Here is a 24278-nt window from a genome sequence, read left to right as displayed (position 1 = left end):
TCAACGGCTGGACGAAAGTTGCAAATAGTTGTTCTAGATCAGTGGTTTTCAAACTGTCCCCCTCAACTCACATTCCACCTTCAGTAATCCCTATGCCACCGGTGCTCTGTGATCAGTAAGGAGTGGCTTAAGGCGATGTATGAAAGAAAAAGTTTGAAAACCACTGTCCCTCATTGACTCGTTATGTGCACGGATTCAGAACTCAGGAAATGGGCCAATGACAATTTTTCTCAAGCAAAATATTTCAGTAACAGTTGGGTCTGGAGCAGTGATTCTCAACCTTCCCTTCCCACCCACATACCACCTTAAGCCACCCCTTCGATATCACAGAGCGTCGATGACGTAGGGATTACTTGAGGTGAAATGTGAGTTTAGGGGGGCAGTTTGAAAACCTCTGTTGTAGATTATTAATCCAGGAACCAAAGCACTGGATTGGTTTACTCTGTGTGATTGGCTTGGTGCAGTGAAGGTGACCACAGACACTGTGCTGTGTTTAATATTGATCACGCACTTTGCTGCTCTCGGCAGAATTCTCCAGATCGAACAAGCGCGAGCCAGAGATTTGTCCAAGCTAAGCAGTAGGCCGACCTGGCCCAGACCAATTTGAGGAAATCCCCACGATGTCCTGGTTCAATCAAGGTCTGGACACCGGTTCAGTTATCAAAGCTGCCAGTGTAGAAAGCTGACCTTGTGCAAAGCTGTCCTTGTACAATCAAGGTCAGGACCCTCAGCCATCAGAGTGGCAAATGGCTGTGTGGTCACAGAAATTCAAAAACCAGCAAAAGGTTCTGAGAACACTCAGCAGGCCAGTCATCCCTAACAGTAAGAAACAAAGAGTGAACATTTCCACCAGATGACACATTGCGTGACCTGCTGGATATTTCCAGCATGTTCTCTCTTCATTTTCCGATTTTTTTCAGCAGCTTTATTCGTTTATAACCAAAACGGGGTTCTGGTTGAATGTGACAATAGGTTTGGAGTAAGTTTAATTGTGAATGCTTTGTGTCATTCTCTACATTAGAGAGACTGGTCACAGAATGGGAGATCACTTCGCTCAGCCCCTCTGCTCCATTCCCAAACACAGTGACCTCCCAGTGGCCAACCATTTCAATTCTGAATCACACTCCCAGACTTGCATGTCTGTCCATGGCCTTGTGTACTGTCCCACCCAAACCACCCGCAGATTGGAGGAACAACACCTTGTATTCAGTCTGGGCACCCTCCAGCCAGATGGCATTAACATCAACTTCTCTGCTTGCCTTTTCTTTCCCCTCCCCCTTTCCTGTTTTTCCAGTTCTCCCCTCCCTTTCCCCTGACCCACCCAGCCATCCCTCTTCCCCCTCATCGCTGCTATTCCCCTTTCTCCACCTGTCATCTCCTGTCTTTGCCACCCTCCTACCCCCCTCCCCTCCCACACCACTCTTTTGTTCAGACGCCTGCCAGCATTTTTTCATACTTTGATGAAAGGCTCAAGCCCGAAGCGTCGGTTCTGTATCTTTATCTTTGCTACGTAAGTGATGCTGTTTGACCTGCTGAGCTTCTCCAACATTTTGTGTGTTTTAATTGTACATGACGAGTGCAAGCCAGGAGGAGCTGTCATTTATTCAGCTGACACTGGGCATTGCAGAGCCTCCATTTTGACAGCCCGCGTTGGATGGTTGCAGGTTTCGTTTGGTGCCCTTTCTCATGGAGCTGAGAGCAGTGATGGACTGGATGTGGACAGATACCACACTCAGCATCTCCAGTTGGATTTGTGTGGAGGACATTTATGCCAACACTTTCATCCTGAAGTGCTGGAATGAGTCCGAGAAGGTGAGTAGGTTCTCTGAGCTGGGATTTTATAGTTTGTGTTGGATGTATTTAGAACAGCTTACAGTGCTGTCCAGTTAAGCTGATGCTTCTGTCGTTACAACGTGTAGTAGGGTAGCAATAATTCAGGGAGACTCTGGTTAGTTGTGGAGTGTCCTGGCCTTGGTTTCACTGGTGTCATTCTTTCTATTGTGAGATCTGGAGATGTTTAGCCCTCAGCAAATGAAGCAGCCCAGCTCTGTACGGATCCAGGCAATGTTCAGCCAAGGGCTGAGAAGTGGCAAGGTAATGGTATACTTCAAAAATGCTAGGCGTTTGGCCCTCAACCATGGGGAGTTCCACCACCAACCCTGGTACTGTGGCCATCCCTCTTGAAATCATCTCATCAGCCCTTCGCACCAGGGGCAGGTGCCCTCTGCTAGTGTCTCAGGTCCTGAGACTGTCTGCAAAGTACAAGTTAGGTGTGTGATGGACTTCTTGGCAGCTCGACTCCATCCAGGACGAGGCAGTCCACTTCATTGGTCGCTGCCCTGCACATTTATTTCCTCTCTCCCTGCTCCGATGCATGCAATCGATAAAGTACCCCACCTTTACGCTTCCAGCAGTGCCTCCCAAACTGTGACCTCCACCACAAAGGATCACCATCCTAGTGCAAAATGTATCCTTGTCCCTTCAGTGTGGCTGCGTCCAAATTTGGAGCTCCTTTCTCAATAGCACTGGGTAAGCGCTTTCACCATCAGGGCTGTGCTCATTCACAAGGGGAATTGGGGCCATTCTTATCAGAAATGCACAGATCCCAAAAACAGAATAAGAAAAGCTTTACAGGTTCAGAAGGTTCTGCTTCCCTTCCACCGTAGGTTGTGGTCTCACGCATCCAGACCTCCGGATGAAGACCAGTGCATGCTCTTCTCATCTTTAGATCAACACCCAGTGGCTTCCCCTGCCTTCCCCATCTTTTTTCCTGCTCATTCAAGTTTAGCAAAGTATTTTTTTTAATTCTTGTTTCCGAATGTGATGAAACGTGAGAATTCCTTCAGAAAGCAATGAGTGCTGATTAATCCATTGAGAGAGTTTAATGCTGTTACTTACCTAATTTACTGGGGGGGGGAAGATTGGTTCACATAGCCAGAAGCTCAGCTTTTTCTACAGTCATATACTGCCAAACCAAGACCCCTCGCAAAATGGAGGAACAACCCCTTGCATTCAATTAGGGCGCTCTCCAACCCAACATCATTGACACCAACCTCCTTAATCCCTCCTCCAGGTCTCTCTTACGCTATCCCTCTCTCCTTTCTTCCAGCTCCCCACCCCCTTTCCTCTCCATTCAGAGAGCTACCACTCCCCATTACCTCATCTTTTCCTTCTTCTTCTTCTTCTTCTACCCTCCCCCAATATCTACCTGTTACCTCTTACCTGTCAGCCTGTGCTCCTCCTCCGCCTTCCACCTTTTTATTCAGGAGCTTGGCTGCCTCTTTGTTCTTGCACCTGACAAAGAACATACTGCCAGGGGAGAGGATGGAATCAGACACAGTCATTCCAGAAGAAGCATTTAGACAGCCACGAGTAGGCAGGGCATTGAAAGGATTCGTGTAGGTGGGGATAAAGGTCAGTATGGCTGTGGATAAAGGTCAATATGGATGGGGTGGCCCAGACCTCTGTGATTGGATTGTTGATTTGTCCTATTCTGCAGGTGAGTGAGTATCTTACCTGATGATGTCTGTGAGATTGTCTCAGAACATAGCGTAGTACAGGCCCTTCAGCCCATGATGTTGTGCTGACCTATGTAAACCTGCTCCGCAATATTCCTTACTTCACACCCATAACCCTCCAAGAGTCTGTTGAATGTCCCTATTGTACCAGCCTCCACCATTCCAGGCACCCACCACTCTGTGTGTGTGTGTGTGTGGTGGTTGGGAGGGGGGGGAGAGAACTTGCTTCTGACATGTTCCGCTCTCCCACCCCCAAACCTTCCTCTCCTCATCTCTGCATTTGCTATTGACACCCTTGGAAAAAGGCGTAGACTGTCCGCCATATCATAATCCTGCATACCTCTATTAAGTCACCTCTCATTCTTCGTCACTCTAAAGAAAAACGCCCCAGGGCTGTTAAGCTTGTTTCATAAGACTTGCTCTCCAATCCCAGCAACATCCTGGTAAATCTTCTTGGCACCCTTTCTGAAGCATCTGCAGCCTTCCTGTAAAAAGGTGACCAGAACTGAACACAATACTTCAAATGTGATCTAGCCAGAGTTTCACAGAGCTGCAACATCACCTCATGGCTCTAGTGAAGGCCAGTTCACCACACACCACCTTAACCACCCTATCCACTTGCACAGCAACTTTGAGGGATCGAAGGACATGAACGCCAAAATCTCTCTGTTCCTCCACACTGTTAAAATCCAAGTGAGCTCTGTAGTGTGCTTTGGCAGTTGATGTTTTATTTAAAAGATGAGGTTCGTGTCTCATCCTTCGACCCTGCAGGGCACCATTCCTCACTTCCCCGAGTTAAGATGGCTTTGTAATTGAATTCAGTTTAATTTAGACATACAGCACGGTAACAGACCCTTTCAGACCACGATCCTGTACCACCCAATTACATACAATTGACCTACAACAACTGGTACGTTTTTGAACGGTGGGTGGAAACCAGAGCCCCCGGAGAAAACCCACGCGGACACGGAGAGAACGTACAAACTCCTTACGGACAGCGTGGGATTTGAACCGCAGTCCCAATCGCTGGTACTATAGCAGCTTTGCACTAACTGCTAAGCTAACCGTGCTGCCCCTCCATAACCTTCCTGTGTCCATCTTCTCCTCAGAGGTACCCACAGGCAGTCGGGCAGAAGAAAAACATGTTGGTGAAGTATGGGATGGGAGGCCTTGTCATCACCCTGCTGATCTGCATCGTGTGGTTCCCCCTGCTCTTCATGTCACTGGTGAAAACAGTGGGGGGTGTGACAAACCAGCCCCTGGATGTCTCCATCAAGATTTTCATTGGCGGATACGAGGTAAACGATCACAGCCTTTGATGTAAGAAAGGGGGAGAACAGAACTTGTGTTCACAGAGAACCTTTTTTCAACCTTTCCAAAGGACCTTCTATCCAGTGAGGTACTTCTCTGGGTGTTCTATGTAAGAAGCACAGCAGGATCCCAACCCAACTGAGAACCTGTCATCTGATGGGTGAAATGTTATCCAAGGCACCAGGTTCAATTCCCCCTTCAAATATGTGTCAGGGACTAGTTTATATCTAAGTGATGGGAAAAGAGGCTTTAATACATGGCCCAGAGTGCGACAGTGAGCATTCCCTGAGGATTCCCTTGGGTGTTGGTCTTAGAATACATGCTCAAGTCAACATACTGGGAAACAAAGTGATGAGCAGGTCTTGGAACAGAATCTACAACAGGCGATGGTGGTTTCCTGAGGAGCAGAGAATGTAATGGAGGCAGGATTAGCCAAGGTGAAATATTTGAAAACTCATGGCAGGTCAGGTAGAGAGTAGACCAGAGTGAATGTTTCCATTTGTTCACTCTTCCTCAGAGGGTTACAGATAATCAGATCATATCTTGCAGAAAAAAAGTGGCAGGGGGATGGATTATGTGGAATGAACTGCCAGAAAAAGCAGCAGAAGTGGTGACCAATGTAATGAACCCCCAGCATTCAGGGTCAGAAACATCTCTGATCAGCTCTATAGAATTCTTGAGGAGGGAGCAGCCAGATGTTGTGGTACCAATTCCATATATGGGAAAAGTGATGAGGTCCTGAAGGGTGAATAGAGGGATTGAGAAAGAGAAAGCTAAAGACCAAGACATCATAGGTAGTAATCGCTGTTGGGGAGGGTTTGCAGCTAGAGTGCGGAGTTAGATGATGGGGCAGCTGGTGAAATGGTAGATGCCATGCGTAGGGAGACTGAGGATGGACAGGCAGTGTATGGAACATAAATGGAGTCAATTGTTTGGGTGAAATGTGTCTACTGAATACGAAGAGTATGAGAAATAGAGTTCATCTAACTCAAGGAACTGCAGCGTTGTGACATTACAGAGACTTGGCTGTCTCGGGGGAAGGAATGGCTGCTGGATGTTCCAGGCTTTAAATGTTTCAATAATGACAGGAAGGGAGGGAAAAGAGGTGGGGGGGGGGGAGTGGCAGTGCTGGTCTGGGATACTATCACAGCTGAAGAAAAAGGGAAAAGTAGTGGAGGCTATTAAATCAGTGTGGGTGAAGTCCTACTCCTATATCCTGGATATTGTATTATAGATAGATAATATGGGAGAAATCCGGAGGGTTGTGGACTGAGTGCAGTTCAATGGGGCTAGCGGAATAATTTTTTAGTGCAGACAAGAAGGGCTGAATGGCCTGTTTACTGTGCTCTAACAGTAACAGAAACGTTGAGGAGCAGATGAGGAGGCAGATAATAATGTTGTAGTGATGGATGACTTTAACTTTCCTAACATTGATTGACACCAAATTAGAATGAAGGGTTTGCATGGATTGGAATTCTATAGGTGTGGTCAGGCTAGGTACCTGATGCCATTAGTAAATAGGCCAATGAGTGGAGAAGCTGTACTTGACCTGGTATTGGGAAATGAATCAGGTCAGTAGACGAGCATTTTGGAGAACGTGATTGCAACTTTCTCCTTTACCAATGTGCTGGGAAGTACAAGCATAGACAATATGAGAAAACTTTTAATCGGGGTGGGGGAAAATATGATGCTATTAGGTAGGAGCTTAAATTGGGAGTGAACGCACTCAAGGAAATGGAAGGCTGAAGTGTGGCAAATGGTCAGAAAACAGGATATTCCATTGTGGCAGGAAAAGGATGGTAAGGTGGAAAAGCCTTGGTGCACACGGATGTAGACAATCTCGTTAAGAAGAAAGGAACAGCTTAAGAGAGGCTCATGAAAAAATAAATTGATGGAGCTCTAGACAATTACAAGAATGCTAGAAAAGAGCACATGAAAGGACTTGGGAACATAGAACGTTACAGCACATTACAGGCCCTTCGGCCCACAATGTTGTGCCGACCTGTGTAATCTTACTCAACAATCTAAGCATTCCCTACCTCACACCCATAACACTATTTCCCTTGCATCCATGTGCCTGTCCAAGAGTCTTTTAAATGTCCCCATTGAACCAGCCTCTATCACCACTGTTCACAATGCATTCTAGGTACCCATTACTCTTCGAGCCAAAAAAAACTTACTCCTGACACCTCCCTTAAACTTTCCTCTCCTTATCTTATACAGACGTCCTGTAGTATTTGCTATTGTTGCCCTGGGAACCTCCATCCTATTTCTTCCTCCAATAATCTTGTTGCCCTCTATTAAGCCAGCTCTCGTCCTAACTTTACTCCAAAGGCCTTGCTTCACAAAGCACTTTATCCAATCTGGGCAACAACCTGGTAAATCTCATCTAAAAATTCCACATCCTTCCTGGAAGCAGAAATATTCTAACACAATATTCCAAGTGTGGTCTAACCAGAGTTTTATAGAGCTGTGACATTTCCTCTTGACTCTCGAACTTAATCCCTCTCCCAATGAAAGCCAGCATGCCATAACCTGCAAAAACACAGTGCTGAAGAAACTCAGCAGATCAAACAGTGTACTTTATATACCAAAGATCAAGATACATAACCAGCGTTTCGGGCTTGAACCCTTCATCAAGTTATGAAAAAATGTTGGCAAGTGCCTTAACATAATGGGGAGGGGGAGAAAGCACCGTCATAAAGGAAGGAAGCAATATAGGGATCTCCCACTCCCATGCTGACGTGTCTGTCCATGGCATCATGTGCTGTCCCACCAAAACCATCCATAAATTGGAGGAACAACATTTAATTTTCCATCTGGGTGCTCTCCAACTGGATGGCATTAACATTTTCTTCTCTGTTTTTTGCTAGCGTTCTCCCTCCTTCCCCATCCCTCTTTTTCTTTTTCCCACCAGCTCTCTACCCCCTTCCCTTTCCATTCACAGAAACATCCCTCCTCCCCCTGCTTGCTGGTGTACCCTTCCTCCCTTATCCACCTAATACCTCCTTCCTTTGGGACCACGATTCTCCCCTGCCGCCCCCTCCCCATTATGTTCGGACACCTGGCTACATCTTGTCACACCTTGATGAAGGACTCAAACCCAAAATGTTGGTTCTGTATCTTTATCTTTGTAATATAAAGGACACTGTTTGACCTGCTGAGTTTCTCCAGCACCGTGTTTTTATTTCAACCACAGTGTCTTTAGACTTCTGTGTTTTACCTCATACCATAAGCCGTCTTAACTACCCTATTAACCTGCCTGGTCACCTTGAGAGATCCCAAGATCCCTCTGTTCTTCCACACTATTAAGAGTCCTGCCATTAACCATGTACTCCTTCAAATTCGACCTTCCAAAATGCATCACTTCATACTTATCTGGATTGAATTCCATCTGCCACATCTCCATCCAACTCTGCAACCGGTCTATGTCCTGATGTAACCTACGGTAGCCTTCTACACTATCCACAGCACATCTAACCTCCATGTTATCTGCAAACTCACTGACCCATCCATCTAATTATTTGCCTAGGTCATTTATAAAAATGACAAAGAGTAAGGACCCCAGAAGAGATTCCTACAGAACTCCACTTGTCACTGACCTCCAGGCAGAACACATTCCAACTACTACTACCCTCTGCTTTCTGCAGACAGGCCACTCTGAATTGACACAGCCAAGGTTCCATAGATCCAATGCCTCATGACTTTCTGAATGAGTCTACCATGGGGGGCCTTGTCAAAGACTTACTAAAATCCATTTAAAAAGGCAGGAAGGGCTCATGAGAATTATATTCAGCACCTATGGTGATTGGTAGATGCTGCACAAGTCAATTTTCTGGTTGTTTGAGATTGCATGTTGCATGATTGGCAAACTAACCACTAAGGGGCACCAATTTTTAACTTTTGTATTTTTACCTATTTATTTTGCACAATTTTTTTTTATTGCTGGTTGCTTGAGGCTGCCAGTTGCTTGAATTCCAGATAAGAGGGATTTTACTGTACACCACATCTACCATCCGACTTTCATCAGTTTCTTTTCTGACTTCCTGAAAAAACTAGCTTAGGCTCGTGAGGCACGGCCTGCCCCTCGCAAAACCATGCTGACTATTCCTGAGCACACTATGCTTCTCTAAATGCTTTCAAATCCAACTGTTTGCACACCACTGACTTGAGACTCGCTGGTCTATAATTCGCAGGATTCTCCCTATTTTTTAAACAAGGGGATTACATTTGTTATTCCCCGATCCTGTGGCACCTCCCCTATTGCCAACACCCCAGCAATCTCTTCCCTCACTTCTTTTAGTAACCTTAGGTATATTTCATCTGGTCCTGGGGACTTCCCCATCCTAATATTTTAAAGAAGATCCTTCATGTCCTCTTTCTTACCCTAATCTTGCTCCTGTTCTATTCTGGCCTCACATTGACCAAGGTCCCTCTCTTTGGTGAAGCAAAGTATTCATTTAGGACCTCCCCAACCTCCTCTGCCTACAGGCACATGTTCCCTCCTTTATCCTTAAGCATCCCTACCTCCACTTTAGTCATCCTTCTGTTCTTTACATAGGCAGAGAATGCCTTTGAGTTTTTTTTTATCCTACTTGCCAAGGCCTTCTCATGCCTTTTTGTTCTGAAGTTGTGCCCTCTTGTTCTAGAATCTCCTACCATGGGAGACATCATTGTCTCATTAACTCTCTGCAGGCTTTTCAGCATTCAAAATACTAAGTTCCGCCTTCATCCTTCTGTTCTCCAATGCATTAGAGTCCAAGAGCTGACAATCCTCATGTACTAACCCTTTCATTCCTGATATCATTCTATTAAATCTTCTCTGAACGCCAGGGTGTCTTTTCTCAAATTAGGCGCCCAAAACTGTACACAGTTCTCCAAGTGAGGTCTCGCTAGTGCTTTATAGTCTCTGGGGTGATATGTAATTACACCACTAAGTCACTAGGGGTCATCCTGGTGACCTTGTCTATAAAGCAGTCCAGAGCTACAGTCTAGCCTTCCAGGTTCGTTTTGCAGAGAGACGAGACCTCTTAGTGTACATATTAGTTTATTAAAGGTGTCTTATACTCTCACTGCTGGTGTGGTTATTGTCAGTACAGTCTCAACATTACATCCCTGCTCTTATGTGCTGTTCCTCTAGAAATGGCGGCCAACATGGCTTTTACCTTCCTCACCACCGACTTGACCTTTAAGGTATCCTGCATGAGGTCATCCAAATTTTGAATTTTCTTCCCATCTTAATGATAATCTGCCGATCCATTTCTTCCACCAAAGTGCATGACTTTGTATTTCATCTGCCCCCTCTTTACCCGTTCTCCTCATCTATCCAAATCTCTCTGCAGCCTTTCCATATCCTCAGCCCCACCTGACCCTACCACTTACTTTGGTATCATCTGCAAATTTAGTCACAAAGCCATCTATAATCCAAATCATTTATATACAACGTAAAAACAAGCGGCCCCAACGGAATACCACGGGTAACCAGTAGCCAACCAGAATAGGATCCCTTTATTCCCATTCTGTTTCCTGTCAATCAGCCAATGCTCTACCCCTGCTGATATCCTTCCTGTCATTCCAGGGGTTCTCCTATTGTTTAACTGCTTTATTTGTGGCACCTTGTCAAAAGCCTTTTGAAAGTGGCAAAACACAACATCGACTACATTTCCCGTCTATCTACTTGTGATCTCTTCAAAAAAAATTGCAATAGGTTTGTCAGACATGATATTCCTTTGAGGGAACCATGCTGACCTGAGCCTACCTTTTCATTTGCCTCCCGGTATTCTGTCAGCTCATCCTTGACAATCGACTCCAATAACTTCCCAACCACCAACATCAGGCTAATAGGTCTATAATTTTCCTTTCTGCTACCTTGCTCCCTTCTTAAACTTAGATGGACCAAGTGAATTTGAGATCAGGTTGAAAGTTGGCAGCAAAGAGGATAAAGTCAATGACCTCATCATGGGTGCATGAGGTAGCACCAAGGTAGTCGTCAATGAAACAGGGGAAGAGTTGAGCAGCCTTGCCTGTGTAGACTGCAGTATGGATTGATCTCCATAGCCAAGAAAAAGGCAGGCAAGGCTGCAGTCCATGTGGGTACCCATGGCTACCCCCTGTTTGTGGATTAATTGTGAGGATGACTTAAAGTGTACTGAAACACTTGAGCACGTTGACTTAAGGAAAGAGGATATGTTGGAGCTTTTGAAAAACATGAAGTTAGATAAGTCACCAGGACAAGATTTACCTCAGGCTACTGTCAGGAGCGACAGAAATTACTGAACCACTGCCAATGATCTTTGTGTCGTCACTAGGGGGCAGGAGAAGTAATGGAGGATTGGAGATTTGCAAATGTTATTCCCTGCTCAAGAAAGGGAGTAGAGATAGCCCAGGAAATTACTTCAGTGGTGGGCATGCTGTTGGAGAAGATTCTGAGGTTCAGGATTTACAAGCATTTTGAGAGACATTATCTGATGAGGGAGAGTCAGCATGGCTTCATCAGGGGAAAGTGAGCCTGACTGAATATTTTGAAGATGTAACAAAGAACATTGATGAAGGTAGAGTACTGACTATAGTGTATATGGATTTCGGTAAGGCATTTGATAAAAGGCTCATTCAGAAAGTAAGGAGGTATGGAATCTAAGGAAGCCTTGCTTTGTGGATACAGAATTGGCCTGCCCAGAGAAGGGAGGAGGTGATTGTCGATGGTTAATTTTCCGCATGGAGGATAGTGAACAGTGGTGTTCCACAGAGTTCTGTTCTGGGACCCCTCCTCTTTGTATGTAAGAAGAAACATTTTCAAAGATTGGTGGGTGCATGGAATGCGCTGCCGGCGACGGTGGTAGAGGTAGGTACAATAGGATTGTTTAAGAGACCACTGGATAGTTACATGGAACTGAGAAAAATGGAAGGTTATCAGTCAGGAAATCATAGGGTTGATAAACTAAGTTATAGATCAGCACAACACACAATGGGCCAAAGGACCTGTTCTGTGCTGTAGATTTCTAGGTTTCCTGTACATGCATCAGGATCGCAACAGGATATAGGCTGACCACAGGCAAATAAGGCTAGCTCATGTAGACAACTTGGTTGAGTTGGGCCAAATGGCCAACTTCCAAGATGTAAAACTGACTCTGAGCAAAGGGACAGAGGGGAAGGTCACAGAGCAGGAGAAATTAAATGCCAAGGGCGTGTCAGTGCCAGGTTAAAGAGGATGGAATTGGGGAAAGTAGAGAAACAGAAAGTGGCCCTGGAGCTGGTATAAATGGGAGAAACAGAATTGTCATCTCAAAATGTTCATCTCAGTTTGAATCTGGAGAGCTGTACAATCCCCAGTTAAAAGAGAAGGTGCCATTCTTGACTTATGTATTTGACCGTGTAGCAGGCCAAGCACGGAGAGGTGAGTGGGGGTGGAGTGGAGAAAGTGGTAGACACCAAGCTCGTGACACCAAATCAAACCAAGGTTGTTGTCGAAGTGGTCGCTCAGTCTGAGTGTGGTCTCTCTGGTGTGAGGCATCTGAAGGGGCAGGGTCACTCCTGGTGCCTGTGGAGTGAACCAGAGCTCTTCGGAGGGAGTTGCATATTGATCCAGTTGTGTGTTTTCATGCTTTACACCTCCATGGTTCTGACTTTGCACCACTGACATTTCAGCTGCCAAATTCAGAAATCTGTGGTCACAAAGGGACTCGAATGATGAAGACAGTTTGACCCATTTACTTCCTGTTGGCTTTTGAGGAATTGGAGGGTTCCATTTTTTCAAGTAAAATGTCAACTGGACAACTATGGTTGAAAAAAAATTGAACATAAAATTACTTTATAATTTTTACAATTCTCACCCTTGTTTTCAAATCCCTGTGTGCTCCCCTGTTTCTGTAACTCCTTCAGCCACACAACCTCTGGGGGGGGGGGGTGCACCTTGCAACATCTTGGTTTGGTTGGTCTGAGTGTCTGGGAATGTGGGGTGTTTACAACGTACAATGGGTCTGGTGGAGGGGCTGAACTTGTTTCTTTTGGTGCAGCCCCTGTTCACGATGAGTGCACAGCAGCAGAACCTCAGACCCTTCTCCCCTGCCGAGTACGACCAACTCACCAGTCAGTACAGCATCTACCCGGTGAGTCCCGTGTCACCTCCTCCCCACTGGGAGAAGCCATGGGGGGAGGAATGTAACTTGGGACAAAGCAATCACAGGTTAGAGGAGCGAGTTTCTCAAGGGATTGGCTAGAATCCTGAAATCCTCATCAACCAAGCACTGTCGCCTTATTCCCCCATTTGATTGTGTTTAAACTGCAGGTGCCCATCTTGAGAAGAATGAATGGGAAAGTTATTGGAACATTATTAGAATATAGAGTCCACAGTTTGTAAGGTTCCTACACAAGCCTCCTTTATTGAAGGCAGGCAATATTCAACTAACACCAGGACTTGATGTCAAAAGACATTGTGCATCAAGTTCTATAAGGTATACACACTCACTATGTATGGACTTCCCTTTAAAAATCAATGGCAAATTGATACTGGCAATCATGTATATATTTCATTCAATGATCTAATTATTTGAAAAGGCACCCCTAGATTTTTACTACACAACCTTTGTGTTAACTGTGACTCCTCTCAGAACCATTTCTCCAAAGAGTTTATAACTCTCTCAAGGTTCTCTACAATCAGTGACTGCACACTACAGATAGTCATACTGCATTGTCACACATATTTTAAACTTCATGTGTGACCCTATTATTTCTCATTTATTCCCAAGCACGACTTCCAATAATAATATTTTTGAATCCTTCATAACACTCCCCACCTTTGTGGCTGTTTTACCCCTCACTCTCTAGGCATTGAACTCTCTTTAAGAGCAGTAGATCATCTGATTGGTTCCGGTGCTCACACTTTGGTTCTAAGTTGACCTACCAGAAGAGGTACTTGCGGCAGGGTCTATTCTATCATTTAAGATAACCTATGAGTGCATGGATGTGAGGGGGTTGGAGGGTTATGGGCAGGTAGGTAGAACCAGTTGGAGTTTCATGCAGACTAGAAGGGCCGATATGACCTGTTTTCGTACTGTAATTGTTATATGGTTATAAGTGTTCCTAGCTTCTCTCTCTCTCTCTCTCCCTCTCTAATCTACACATAAGCTTTAATGCAGAAAGGTATGATTAAGGAGATCCAAGTGTAGGCATGTGAAAGACAAGCAGTTTGAGTTGTTTCATTGTGCTCTCCTTTAGTAAAGCAACGACCATGGGAGAGCAGTAGATGGATCTGGACTCTTCACGAGAGCCATGCAGAAAATGCGTTCCATAGTTGGAACTGGGGATTAAGCTCCAGGTAGCAGTCTAGATAGGATTAAGATCCAGGCAGCAGAGTGGATAGGGAAAACTTGCTAGCAAACAATGGGAATTAATTTATTGTGGTGTCATCCAAGGGACACTTGGTTTGTTACTCTGGTTGTTATGGTCTACTTGTCCTCAATGTTACCAATGATACAAAACTTGGCCATGAGGATTTGAGGATCAGGATGAACTTGTGTACATGTGAAACCATCTGATGTACAATAGATGGAGTTCAGGACAGTGTGAAGAGATTGAAGAATGAAGGTGGCACTCCATTACTGAACATGTAACACTGTTTTTCATTTCCATAGTCTACTATGCAGTTTTTAGTGAACTACCTGCCAGAGGACATCGTGGTAGCAAACATAAAGAGTGATGCTACCTTGTTGTGGAGCATTAGTCCAGCCAGTCTCAGGGCCATGAAAGAGGAAATAATCAACTCTTCACAAGTGCAGGTCCACCTGCACTGGACGATCCTGAGGTAAGTGACTGTATCTCCAGGTGGTGGAGGACTTCCCTGTGGCATCACTATGTACTGGCTTTTGTTGTCAGCGAAGAGGAATCAAGCCATCTAAATGAGGGGAAGGTGAAAGCTCCAGGCACTTTTTCCAGCACATTGCCATGGTAAAGAAAACTCTCGGCCCTAGTGTAGTGTGAGTGGGTTGCATGATGTTGCCGCACATATAGCAAATTCAGCAGTGAACAAAGCCCTTCATTCAAGATGGTCAACAGCAGGGTCTGGTACCAATCTTAATGCTGCTTGTAAAAAGAGGACAGCAAGAAGTCTGCCAACACTGGGGTCAAGTGCAATACCCAAAAGTACAAGGTCGTTGACGTTTCGGGCCTGAGCCCTTCTTCAGGAGTGCCTGAAACCAGGCTTGTGCCTGAAAATACCATTGCAAAGTCCCTTCGATGAATGCCTACCCTGAAGAAATTTTTCTCCTTCAGCACTCTCGGAAGGGCTCAGACCCGAAACATTGACTGTCTTCCCATGGATGCTGCGTGTCCTGCTGACGCTCTCCACTTTTGTGTCGTCTTAATGTCGGTACAGTCGTCACAGGACAGTGCAGTTTCACTCTGCACCTCACTCGTTCTCTAGCTATCCTGGGAATGTTGAATGGGATAGTGCAGAGAGATCATCTCTCTATATCTCACTTTTGGAAATAGTTGATAGGACAGAGCAGAAGTGTTTCTCTTGCTAGATTGTCATGGGTCAATATGGAGGAAATTTTCCTTTACTTGATCCATATAGTACCAATGGAAGGATATCTATCCTCACGGATAGGGCTTGAAGATGGCTTGTGTGACATCTTGTCTTTCTCTGTGCACTTGCTAATTTTCAGGTTTTGCACACTACGGAACCACAGAGCTGAGTGATGCTGTCTCTCAAATCGATTCTGATTACTATGGCTCTCGTGGATTCCTGACCTGTTTCTCATATCCCTGCAGGAATTCTTCGCTCTTGTTGAATCCTGAAACTTTTGGTAAACACACTGTTCTGTGTACAGAGAAGGAAGTCAGGGAGGAGTTGGTTCAGCTGTTGGAAGGATCCCGTAAGAAGTCGGTGTAAGTTGCTTGGTGCTGCCTTGGTCACTAACATTTTAGCATCTATCGTGCCATCCCATTTCTGCTCATGGTTCCCTTCCTTTCCTTCCAGCAAGCTCACCCTTTCCCCTCCACTCTCTCTTGCGTTCTCTCCCTATCCATTCACACATCGCCATCCTTCACCCTTGTCCATTCCCCACTGCCCTTTCCACCTCTTTCTCTTTGCACTTCCTTTTAAAACAGCATGTTTTGCCTGGTTACCAGTCCACTTTTTAATTGGCCTCAATCTATTATTTATTCACAGCATTGAAGATTAGTACTGACAAACATTCTCTGTCATATTAGGGTGATTAAGGAATTGTTCCCGAAGTACATTCGAGCGACAGATAGGACTGAAGCCAAACCTGCCTTTCGACTGAGATTAGGTGAGCAAATGATTTGACAGTTAACCAGAGATATTACCTAGTTACCCTATGTCCATGGTGGAGGCTGGTTGTGGGTGTGAGTGTCTGCCTGTGTTGAGTTAGGAGTCCTGGTGGAGCAGGGCTGTCGCACTGACAATAGAGTAGTGTTCCCACCTGGCGAGTTTAGTTCCGCATATGTAAAACATTAATCCTTGTACCTGTGTTTCCCCAAACTGGTTGAGTTAGAAACACTGCAACAATCCGGCACAGTCTTGGTGCCAGGTAAACCAATTTACTAGATGATTAACACTCGTTTTAATGCACTTTTCTTAATATTATAATAAATTTCCTAGTGAACTACGCAAATTTAATTGTAGCAAACGAACTATGGGAGGAACTCAGTGGATCAGGAAGCATTCCTGGGTAGAAATGGAGAGTCAACATTTTGGGTTGGGGCCCTTTATCAGGACTAAAGTAAAATGGGTATATAAAGGGTGAAAAAAGCTGGTGGGGGGGGGTTTGTTAGAGGAAAGAACCTGAGTAGGTAATGGGATGGAAACAGTGGAACCAGACAGAGGTGGGAGTTATGTTGAAGTAGAGCAATTGATATTCATGGAGTTAGGTTTAAGACTGTCCAGGAGGAATGGATGAGTTTAAAGGGAGCACAGGAAACTAGATCCTGGCAAGTCAGAAAGTGATGTCACCATTTCCGAATGTTAGATAGCAGATTTTCACACTTCTACGATCTACTCCATTTGCATTGAAACTGCTTCTCTTTGCATGATTTTTGATGAGTGATAGATAATCTTAGTTTCAATTAGCATCTTCTGCTTTGCCAAGTATCTTCAAATTCATCCAGTCTTCCTGGGATTTCCAAGTATCCTTGCCTCATTGCCAATATATGTTGTCACTACCACTCTTTCACACATTTAGACACAGCTTTAAGTAAAGACATCCTTTATTGGTGTCAGTTGGTGTACAACTGAGTCTCGATCTGACTCAGTGTGTACAAAGTGGCAGGGAACCTTATTAGCTACAAGTGTACAGAATACTAAGGTGCCTAAGGTTTTGGCATCAGCCAAGGCAGTGAATATAGGAGTTGGGCATTCTGGTCAGTTGTACAAAACACTGGTTAGTTGACACTCAGTGTGTTGTGCACAGTGCCAGTTACTACACTATAGGCAGGATATGACTGAGCTGGAATGGGTAAAGAAAAGGATGTTGTTCTGGACTGGAAAGCTTTAGTTATTGGGAAAGATTAGAAAGATCTCTTTTCATTTGAGCACGTCTCAGGTGATATCATAGAGGTATTTATTATTTATAAGGCGTGGATATCCAAAATTTGTCTATAACGGGAGGGCAGAAGATTAAAGTGAGGAGGTTAAAAAGAGATCTGAGGGATACATTTTTCATCAGAATAAGTTTCTGGAATGAACTGTCAGAGGATGTGATGGAAACCGGAACATTTCCAGAGGCATCTGGACAGTTACTTGAATAAGGCACAGAGGTATATGGAGTTAATGCTGGCAAATAGGATAGTATGGATGTACATAATGTTTGGTCAAAGGACTTATTTCTATGCTGTTCAACTTGGTGACTCCGTGATCCTGTGTGTACTTTGCTCACAACAGGTGCACATGCTTCTAGAAATGACCAGAGCAAACTCGCCTTCTACAGGAACATCTCTCTGCAGTTGGAAGAGGAGCCAGGGCAAGGCAACACCACATACACCAAGGTCAAATGGTGGAACATCAAGGAGTGGAGCCCCCACTGTGCAAGCCAGGGTTGTGGAAATATGGAACTTATCATCTTCAATGATAAAGTCAGCCCCTCCAGTCTGGGCTTCCTGACTGGATATGGGTAAAGCATTTCTATGCCTAGACTTCTAATTATGACCACGCTAATCCTCAGTCCCAGGTGGAAACCAGGTTCTTGTGTTTTTCCCAGGGTGTGCCATTGTTGCCAAATAAACTGTGGTGCAGTTGCACCTCTGCTAGGAGAGGCAGGTTTAAAAAAGATGATTCAAGTTAATTGGTCATGATTTGAGGGTATCTAAAAACAGAAAGTGCTCAGGAAGTCAGGAATGAGAAACACTGTTAATGGTTTAAGGCTCTTTCATTGTTTTGAAGGGTCTTTCACCTGAAAGGTTGACACTCTTTCTCTTTCCACGGATACTCAGAATTTCCAGCATGTTCTTTCAGCCTTTCACTATCTGCAGTGTTTTGAGTTTTGAAAGGAGTTGGCAAACTTGCTTTCCCTCCACTGGTGGCAGGACTGGGACTCGCAGACAGAAAGGGTGGCAGATCAGGGTACCTGAAAGAGCACTTGGAGCTGGAACACATGAGGCTACGGCCCAAAGACTGGGAAGAGAAAACCAATCCAAGTTTCTCTATTATCTGGACAGTATGGATCCAGAAAACCACATAACCCAAGGGCTTCACTTGCACACAAGTTGAATTGAACTACATGATGTCTCCGTGTCTGTTCCCCATCCCTTGCAAATTATCCTACTGAAATTAAGGGAAGTTAACAATATAATGCAGTTAACATGAAGGGTGATGAATGTGGGGAAGGGTTTGTTATGCAGTAAGTTTATATAGGCCAGCACATAGTAGGCTGATGTGCCTGTTCTATGTTCAGCTTAGTGACTCATCTTTCTCTTCCCTCTCTCTCAGCATCATCGGTCTGTACATGTCTGTAGTACTTGTCATTGGCAAGTTTGTCCGCGAGTTCTTCAACGGCATCTCCCGCTCCATCATGTTTGAGGAGCTGCCCAACCCTGATCGAATCTTGAAGCTGTGCACTGACATCTTCCTGGTCCGTGAGATGGGAGAGTTGGAACTGGAAGAACAACTCTTTGCCAAACTAATTTTCCTTTATCGATCTCCTGAAACCATGATCAAGTGGACCCGCGAGTAAGGACAGTAAATGATTTCAACTGAACTGTCTGCGCACAGAAAATGACCAATTACTTCAACGTTACATCAGAGAAGCTATGTAGCAGCTCTGGGTTTCTTCCAGGGCCATGGATGAGAGAAAATCTGCATGTTTGCTCGCTTCAGGATGCATTGGATTGAACCTTTTTTGTATGAGCCCGATGGCAACTATTCTTTAAGTGGGGAGGAGCAAAACTCAACTATATTGGTAAAATCATCTCCTTGCCCTTAGCCATTGTACAGTTTGAGCTGGTACCTCCTTATGCTTCGACAACAGGAAAAGATGCAGCTGTACCTGAGATTAATGGTTCGTGATTGGTTCTGGTAGGTCATTAACCCCCTTCCTCCCTCGGTCATCATCTTTCTTTTCCCTCATGGTGACTGGACATTTGTTGCTGCACGCTCAAGTTGTATTTACACTGAACACCTACCAAACTGCAGGCATCTCTTAGAACTTGTTGCTGACATTGAAGTTTTAGATAATACCATGACATTGTGTTGATTTTTGATTACAGTGGAAAACAGTTACTCCAAATTTGCTTATCCAAATTAAACTGACTACCTCCTGGAAACCTGCAGCGGCAGAAGGAAGCGTACAACAGTATCCCCATCCTTCTTCCAAAGTGGTACATTGTGGTATTTAGGGATTGCTGAAGTTGTATATCAAAGGCAATATGAGCCTTTCAAATGGGGAAAGCCACTTAAAGAGATGGTAAGGAGAAAGTGCTTCACTCAGAGTTGCGAACTTGTGGAACTCCCTGCCACAAAAAGTTGTTGATTATATTCATCAAGGAGTTAGAATGCAGCTTTTATGTCTGGAAGGATCAAAATGCATGGAGGTCACATGATCTGGTGGAATTGGGTTGAATGGCCTGCTGCTGCTCTAATTCTATTGATTTTTTTTAAAAATGCCATGTTCATTAATGGGTTACATGGAAAGGAAATGGCTACAAATTATTAACTAGCAGCACATCTTGTATTTCTGGAAATTGTTACTTAAAGATGGGTGTTGCATTCTATCTAGTTTGAAAGGCATAATGGAAGTCTGGAATTCAGAATGAATGGGCAACATTTGTTTTATCCCATCTATTTTGACTCAAGTTGCCCAATTATATCACATGGTGAACAGAGCAGTTTCTCACTTTCCTATCTTTCATCTGTCCTACAAGCATTTGAGAGGCAGTTTGTTAATTTATACCCATTTGTATCTTAAAGCAACAGAAGTAAAATTGTGCAAAAATTGTTTAATAAGATCAGGCATTTCAATGTCTTCAATCAAACAATGTCCATTAAAAGAATGAAGCCATTTGCTTCAGCAATTCTCAGCTTCAGTGGAAGTGGGATCCCGGTACTGTCATGAGCTACTCTCATGTGAAATTCATTATTTTCTTTGAAAACATCACCAGAGTGAAGTGGTGAAGAGAAGCTCGTGCAAAGTTAGGAGACAATTGGAAGTCTTGTTGCTTTAGAGTAAGGGGGGAAAAAGTTACAGTCAGTAAGATATCAGCATGAGATGTGTGCCCTCTGGCCAACAATGCTTGTAGGATTCCACCTGATGACAAAGCAAGTTTCCTTGGGGAAAAAAAGCAGTGACATACAAGAACCTGTTACATCTTAATGGATGGACTGTCAATTAATCTGTAGATACATCACTGACACACCCTGAGAGTTAGACTTCCCTTATACCAGCCGCCTGCGTTTGGACAGGCTGCCATCGACCTCATTCAACATCAGATGAGCATCTGTAGTGGCACCCAGTGGAGACACGAGGTTCAGTAGGGTGTCTTTGGAAGCGCGGCCAAACAGGGCCAGCAGGAAGGCCACGCCAAAGCCTGTGGCACGCTCGCCCTGCAGACAGAATGAACAGGTAACTTTTCCAAACAGTCCACAGTTCAATTTATCAGCTTACAATTTTGTGTGCAGTGAATCAAAAGCACAGGAAAACAAAGCATGCACAGTGGGCAAAAAGAAAAAGTACTAAATTATCAGGTACATGCATTAATTTAAAAACTAGTTTTGTAAATTGTGACAAGGGGATCAGAAGCATGTAAAAAATAGTTATCAAAATTAAAATGCCACAATTCTTTTAATTTCCAACCTACAAACAAAGGCTGTTCAGTTAGCCGAGGTAGTAGGTTGTACAGTTTCTCTATTGAAGAACTCAGCCATCAGTGCATTATGTTGTTTTAAATTTGTCATTAGTTCAGAGTTTACCTGATTGGACCATACTTGTAGCAGTTTTCAACCTATAGTCCAAATTTTGTCCGCCCCGCTGTATAAACTCTCCCAGCAATTTTGAAATGCTATGTGCTACTTAAGCTGTTAAATGTACTTACTGTGTGCACAGGGAATGCAATGTCCACATGAACCCACACTCCTGGCCAATCAAATCCAAGGTGGGCACTGATAAAAAGACCTGCACAGGAACTCTGAGCATTGTCACGATCCTGACAGGGGGTAAGAAAAAAACAGTTGGAACTAAAATCCCAAGGTCCATGTCCCTTTCTGCACCTCTACTCCTACCATCGACACTGTCACTCCAGTGTGGCGCTGAGCAAATGCACCATTTTCAGTGTAATGCCTTGTCTGAAGGAGAGGGTCAGTTCTCCTTGAGGCTCTGCTCTGTATCTGGCCATGACGACATGTACAATATAGTCATGAACATTATCGATGGGAGCTTGATGTGCACAAACTGCTACATTTGCTACAAAACTGGAGTTTACAGATCCAATCACAGTGACAGGCAGCAGATAAACTGAGATGTCACCAAAGGCCCTTGAGGAAGGCAAATTGTTTAATGCTCAGCAGGTAGCCAGATTGAGGCTTCTTTCCTTCTCTCTGACGGCAATATCAGAAATAAACCCGTCAAACACTTACAGCAACAGAGTTCTTCATATCAGCCACAGCAGAGGTGAATTCACTGAAGTGAAGCTCAGGACAGTAGACAAGAGGGTGTGCGAGGTCTCCACTGTTCCGGCCGGCTTTCACACAAGCCGTCTCCCATTCTTCAGTGTTGCACAGGACAGCAGCATGGTACTTCCCTGTAGAGATACCCTGCAGAGAAAGCAGACACTCCAATTACACCAAGCTACATTTGTCTGATGAGTTAGGTACACAGACCCTACTAACAAAAGTTGGTGTCATCTCTTGACCAAAACAATGATAATTGTGCACAGGCTCACAGTTCGATAAAGTGGGAGTTGGAAGAGTTTTGGATTGTACAGAGTTGGTGCAGTGCACAGAGCAGCAATGGAGATTTGAGCTCTGGTCTACTCCACATGTTAAATTTTAGGTACCAGCATTGACACCTGCATGTTGTTTCTCTGGGCCGAGACAACCCAAAGCAAAACTGCTGAACCCCACAAATGGGCAGACAAGTCCAGGCTCAACAGTCAAACAACCTATCGCCAGGCACTCCATCTGGAACAAAGAACAGAGCCGCTCAAGGCTCTGGTGGATATAAACAAATGAGAATGGCTGTGGCCCAGCAAGGGTCATTTTTTCATGCAGTAAAGCAAGGAGAGGAAAACAGGAACATGGGGATAAGAGGCTTTAGAAGTCTCAGTGATTTTTGTCATTTGCTTTTACTTAGTGACTAACCTTGATATTTACTGAGATCTGCTTGGGAAAGTAGGGTCCTCTTAACTCTCCATCTCCATTTTTTCCTTGAGTCAGCCCTCCCTTACACTGATACTGAGACACAAGTTCATAGCCCCTCATTATTTTTACATGGCTTACTGGTCAGGACCCTGTGTGATCTCAGACCTACAGATGACCCAGCTCTGCCTCCTCAGTTGGAAGTAGTTAGGGATGGACAATAAAGGAGGTACCATTAACTCATTAAAAAGTTTGGACATACCTGTGCTCCTGTTAGTGTTGCCATGTCAAGGATGATATCTGCCCCCAGATCCTTGGAGGCATAGGTAACTCCATCTGCGAGTACCAAGCGACCTTCAGCATCAGTATTATTAATTTCAACTGTCCTGCACCAAACACACAAGTGTAGATTAGATAGTGTCAAAGCAGGACTGGCAAAATGCAAGTCACGTCGTTGTGATGGCTGGAGTGAGATTTTGGTCCTTCCAAGCACATTTGAGTTGCCTTCAGTTGAGGTTTCAATGCCGCAGCCTGTAATTTCATGACAAACAGAAGCCAGAGGGTTGTAATTGAACTGGATCATTCATATCCATTCTGAACATTAAGAATCAGTCTGTACGTTTGTCCACACTCAACTTCAACCTGTGCCCTACGCTGACGCACACACTCAAATGCTGTCCAACACTAATCACAGAGTCCAAAGCTGACATACATACACCATGCAAAGCTCACACAAATACCACATTCCCCATGCCGTCCATCCCTAAAACACACCCCCCACCCCCCCAGTCCTTACAACATTGCAGTTGTGTTAAACATTAACACTGGCACATGCACACACCCTTATGCTTTCCAACACTGATGCTCATTCTTCACTTTGTCTATTAAAACAGCTGTGGATGAGTATGTCACCACCAAATCATTCAGGAGTTTCCCCAACCAGAAGCTCTGGATGAACAATGAAATCTGGATCCTTCTGAGTGCCAGATTAAAGGCAGTTAAGTCTGGAGACCCAGAACACAACACAAGGCAAAGGTATGACCTACCAGGCAAAGTGGAGATTCTGGACAAGATTGAAAACAATGAAGGATACCCGACAGTTGTGGCAGAATCTAAATGATATAACCTCCTACCAAACCAAATCCAGTGTAATAGAAGACACCAAAGCTTCCGTTCTAGATGAGCTCAATGCCTTCTATGCCCAATTTGACCACCAGATCAAGAATCACACCCACATCCTTGATGATCCTCCACTCAGTATCAGAAATTGACATGTGGGCTGCCTTCAGGAGAGTGAATCAAAGGAAAGCATCCAGTCTGGATGAAGAACCTGGCTGAGTCCTGAAAACGTACTGACCAACTGGCCAATGTATTCATGGACATCTTCAACATCCCACTCCAACAGAGCATGGTACCCACCTGTTTCAAGCTGGCTTCAATCGTTCCAGTGCCCAAGAGTGTAGAAACCTGCCTAAATGACTACCAACCAGTGGCACTCACATCCACAGTGCTGAAGCATCCCAGCTCCTGTCTGAGTAGCAACATAGATCTGTTCCAATGAAAAACCACAGGTACACAATCCAGGGATCATTGGGGAATCAGAGGTGGAGAGGGTGAACAAATTTAAATCCCCAGGAGTCACTATTCTA

The 24278-nt window shown here is 44.6% G+C and overlaps 2 protein-coding genes across 3 annotated transcripts in view; one reads left to right on the top strand and one right to left on the bottom strand.

Moving 5' to 3' along the window:
* Positions 1–19518, top strand: part of LOC138737294 (piezo-type mechanosensitive ion channel component 2-like) — a 150460-nt gene extending 130942 nt beyond the window's left edge. Inside the window, exons 70-77 of the mRNA XM_069888047.1 lie at positions 1665–1812; positions 4628–4816; positions 12842–12934; positions 14459–14628; positions 15597–15713; positions 16038–16117; positions 17728–17956; positions 18772–19518. Of these exons, the coding sequence (XP_069744148.1) occupies positions 1665–1812; positions 4628–4816; positions 12842–12934; positions 14459–14628; positions 15597–15713; positions 16038–16117; positions 17728–17956; positions 18772–19015 (1270 nt within the window). The 3' untranslated portion in view covers positions 19016–19518. The remainder of the gene's footprint in view (positions 1–1664; positions 1813–4627; positions 4817–12841; positions 12935–14458; positions 14629–15596; positions 15714–16037; positions 16118–17727; positions 17957–18771) is intronic.
* Positions 19519–20261: 743 nt separating this feature from the next.
* Positions 20262–24278, bottom strand: part of npepl1 (aminopeptidase like 1) — a 30347-nt gene continuing 26330 nt past the window's right edge. The window contains exons 9-12 of one of the 2 annotated variants that reach the window (XM_069884846.1): positions 22892–23015; positions 21910–22086; positions 21369–21479; positions 20262–20880 (exon numbers count right to left, since the gene is read on the bottom strand). In XM_069884846.1, coding sequence (XP_069740947.1) covers positions 20713–20880; positions 21369–21479; positions 21910–22086; positions 22892–23015 — 580 coding nt within the window. In that variant the 3' untranslated portion in view covers positions 20262–20712. The remainder of the gene's footprint in view (positions 20881–21368; positions 21480–21909; positions 22087–22891; positions 23016–24278) is intronic. The other variant, XM_069884848.1, reaches the window with a different exon arrangement.

This window comes from Narcine bancroftii, chromosome 6 (assembly GCF_036971445.1).
Source record: "Narcine bancroftii isolate sNarBan1 chromosome 6, sNarBan1.hap1, whole genome shotgun sequence".
NCBI classification, from domain to species: Eukaryota; Metazoa; Chordata; class Chondrichthyes; order Torpediniformes; family Narcinidae; genus Narcine; species Narcine bancroftii.
Note: the sequence above shows the minus strand (reverse complement) of the source record. Positions and strands in the feature narration are given on the sequence as shown.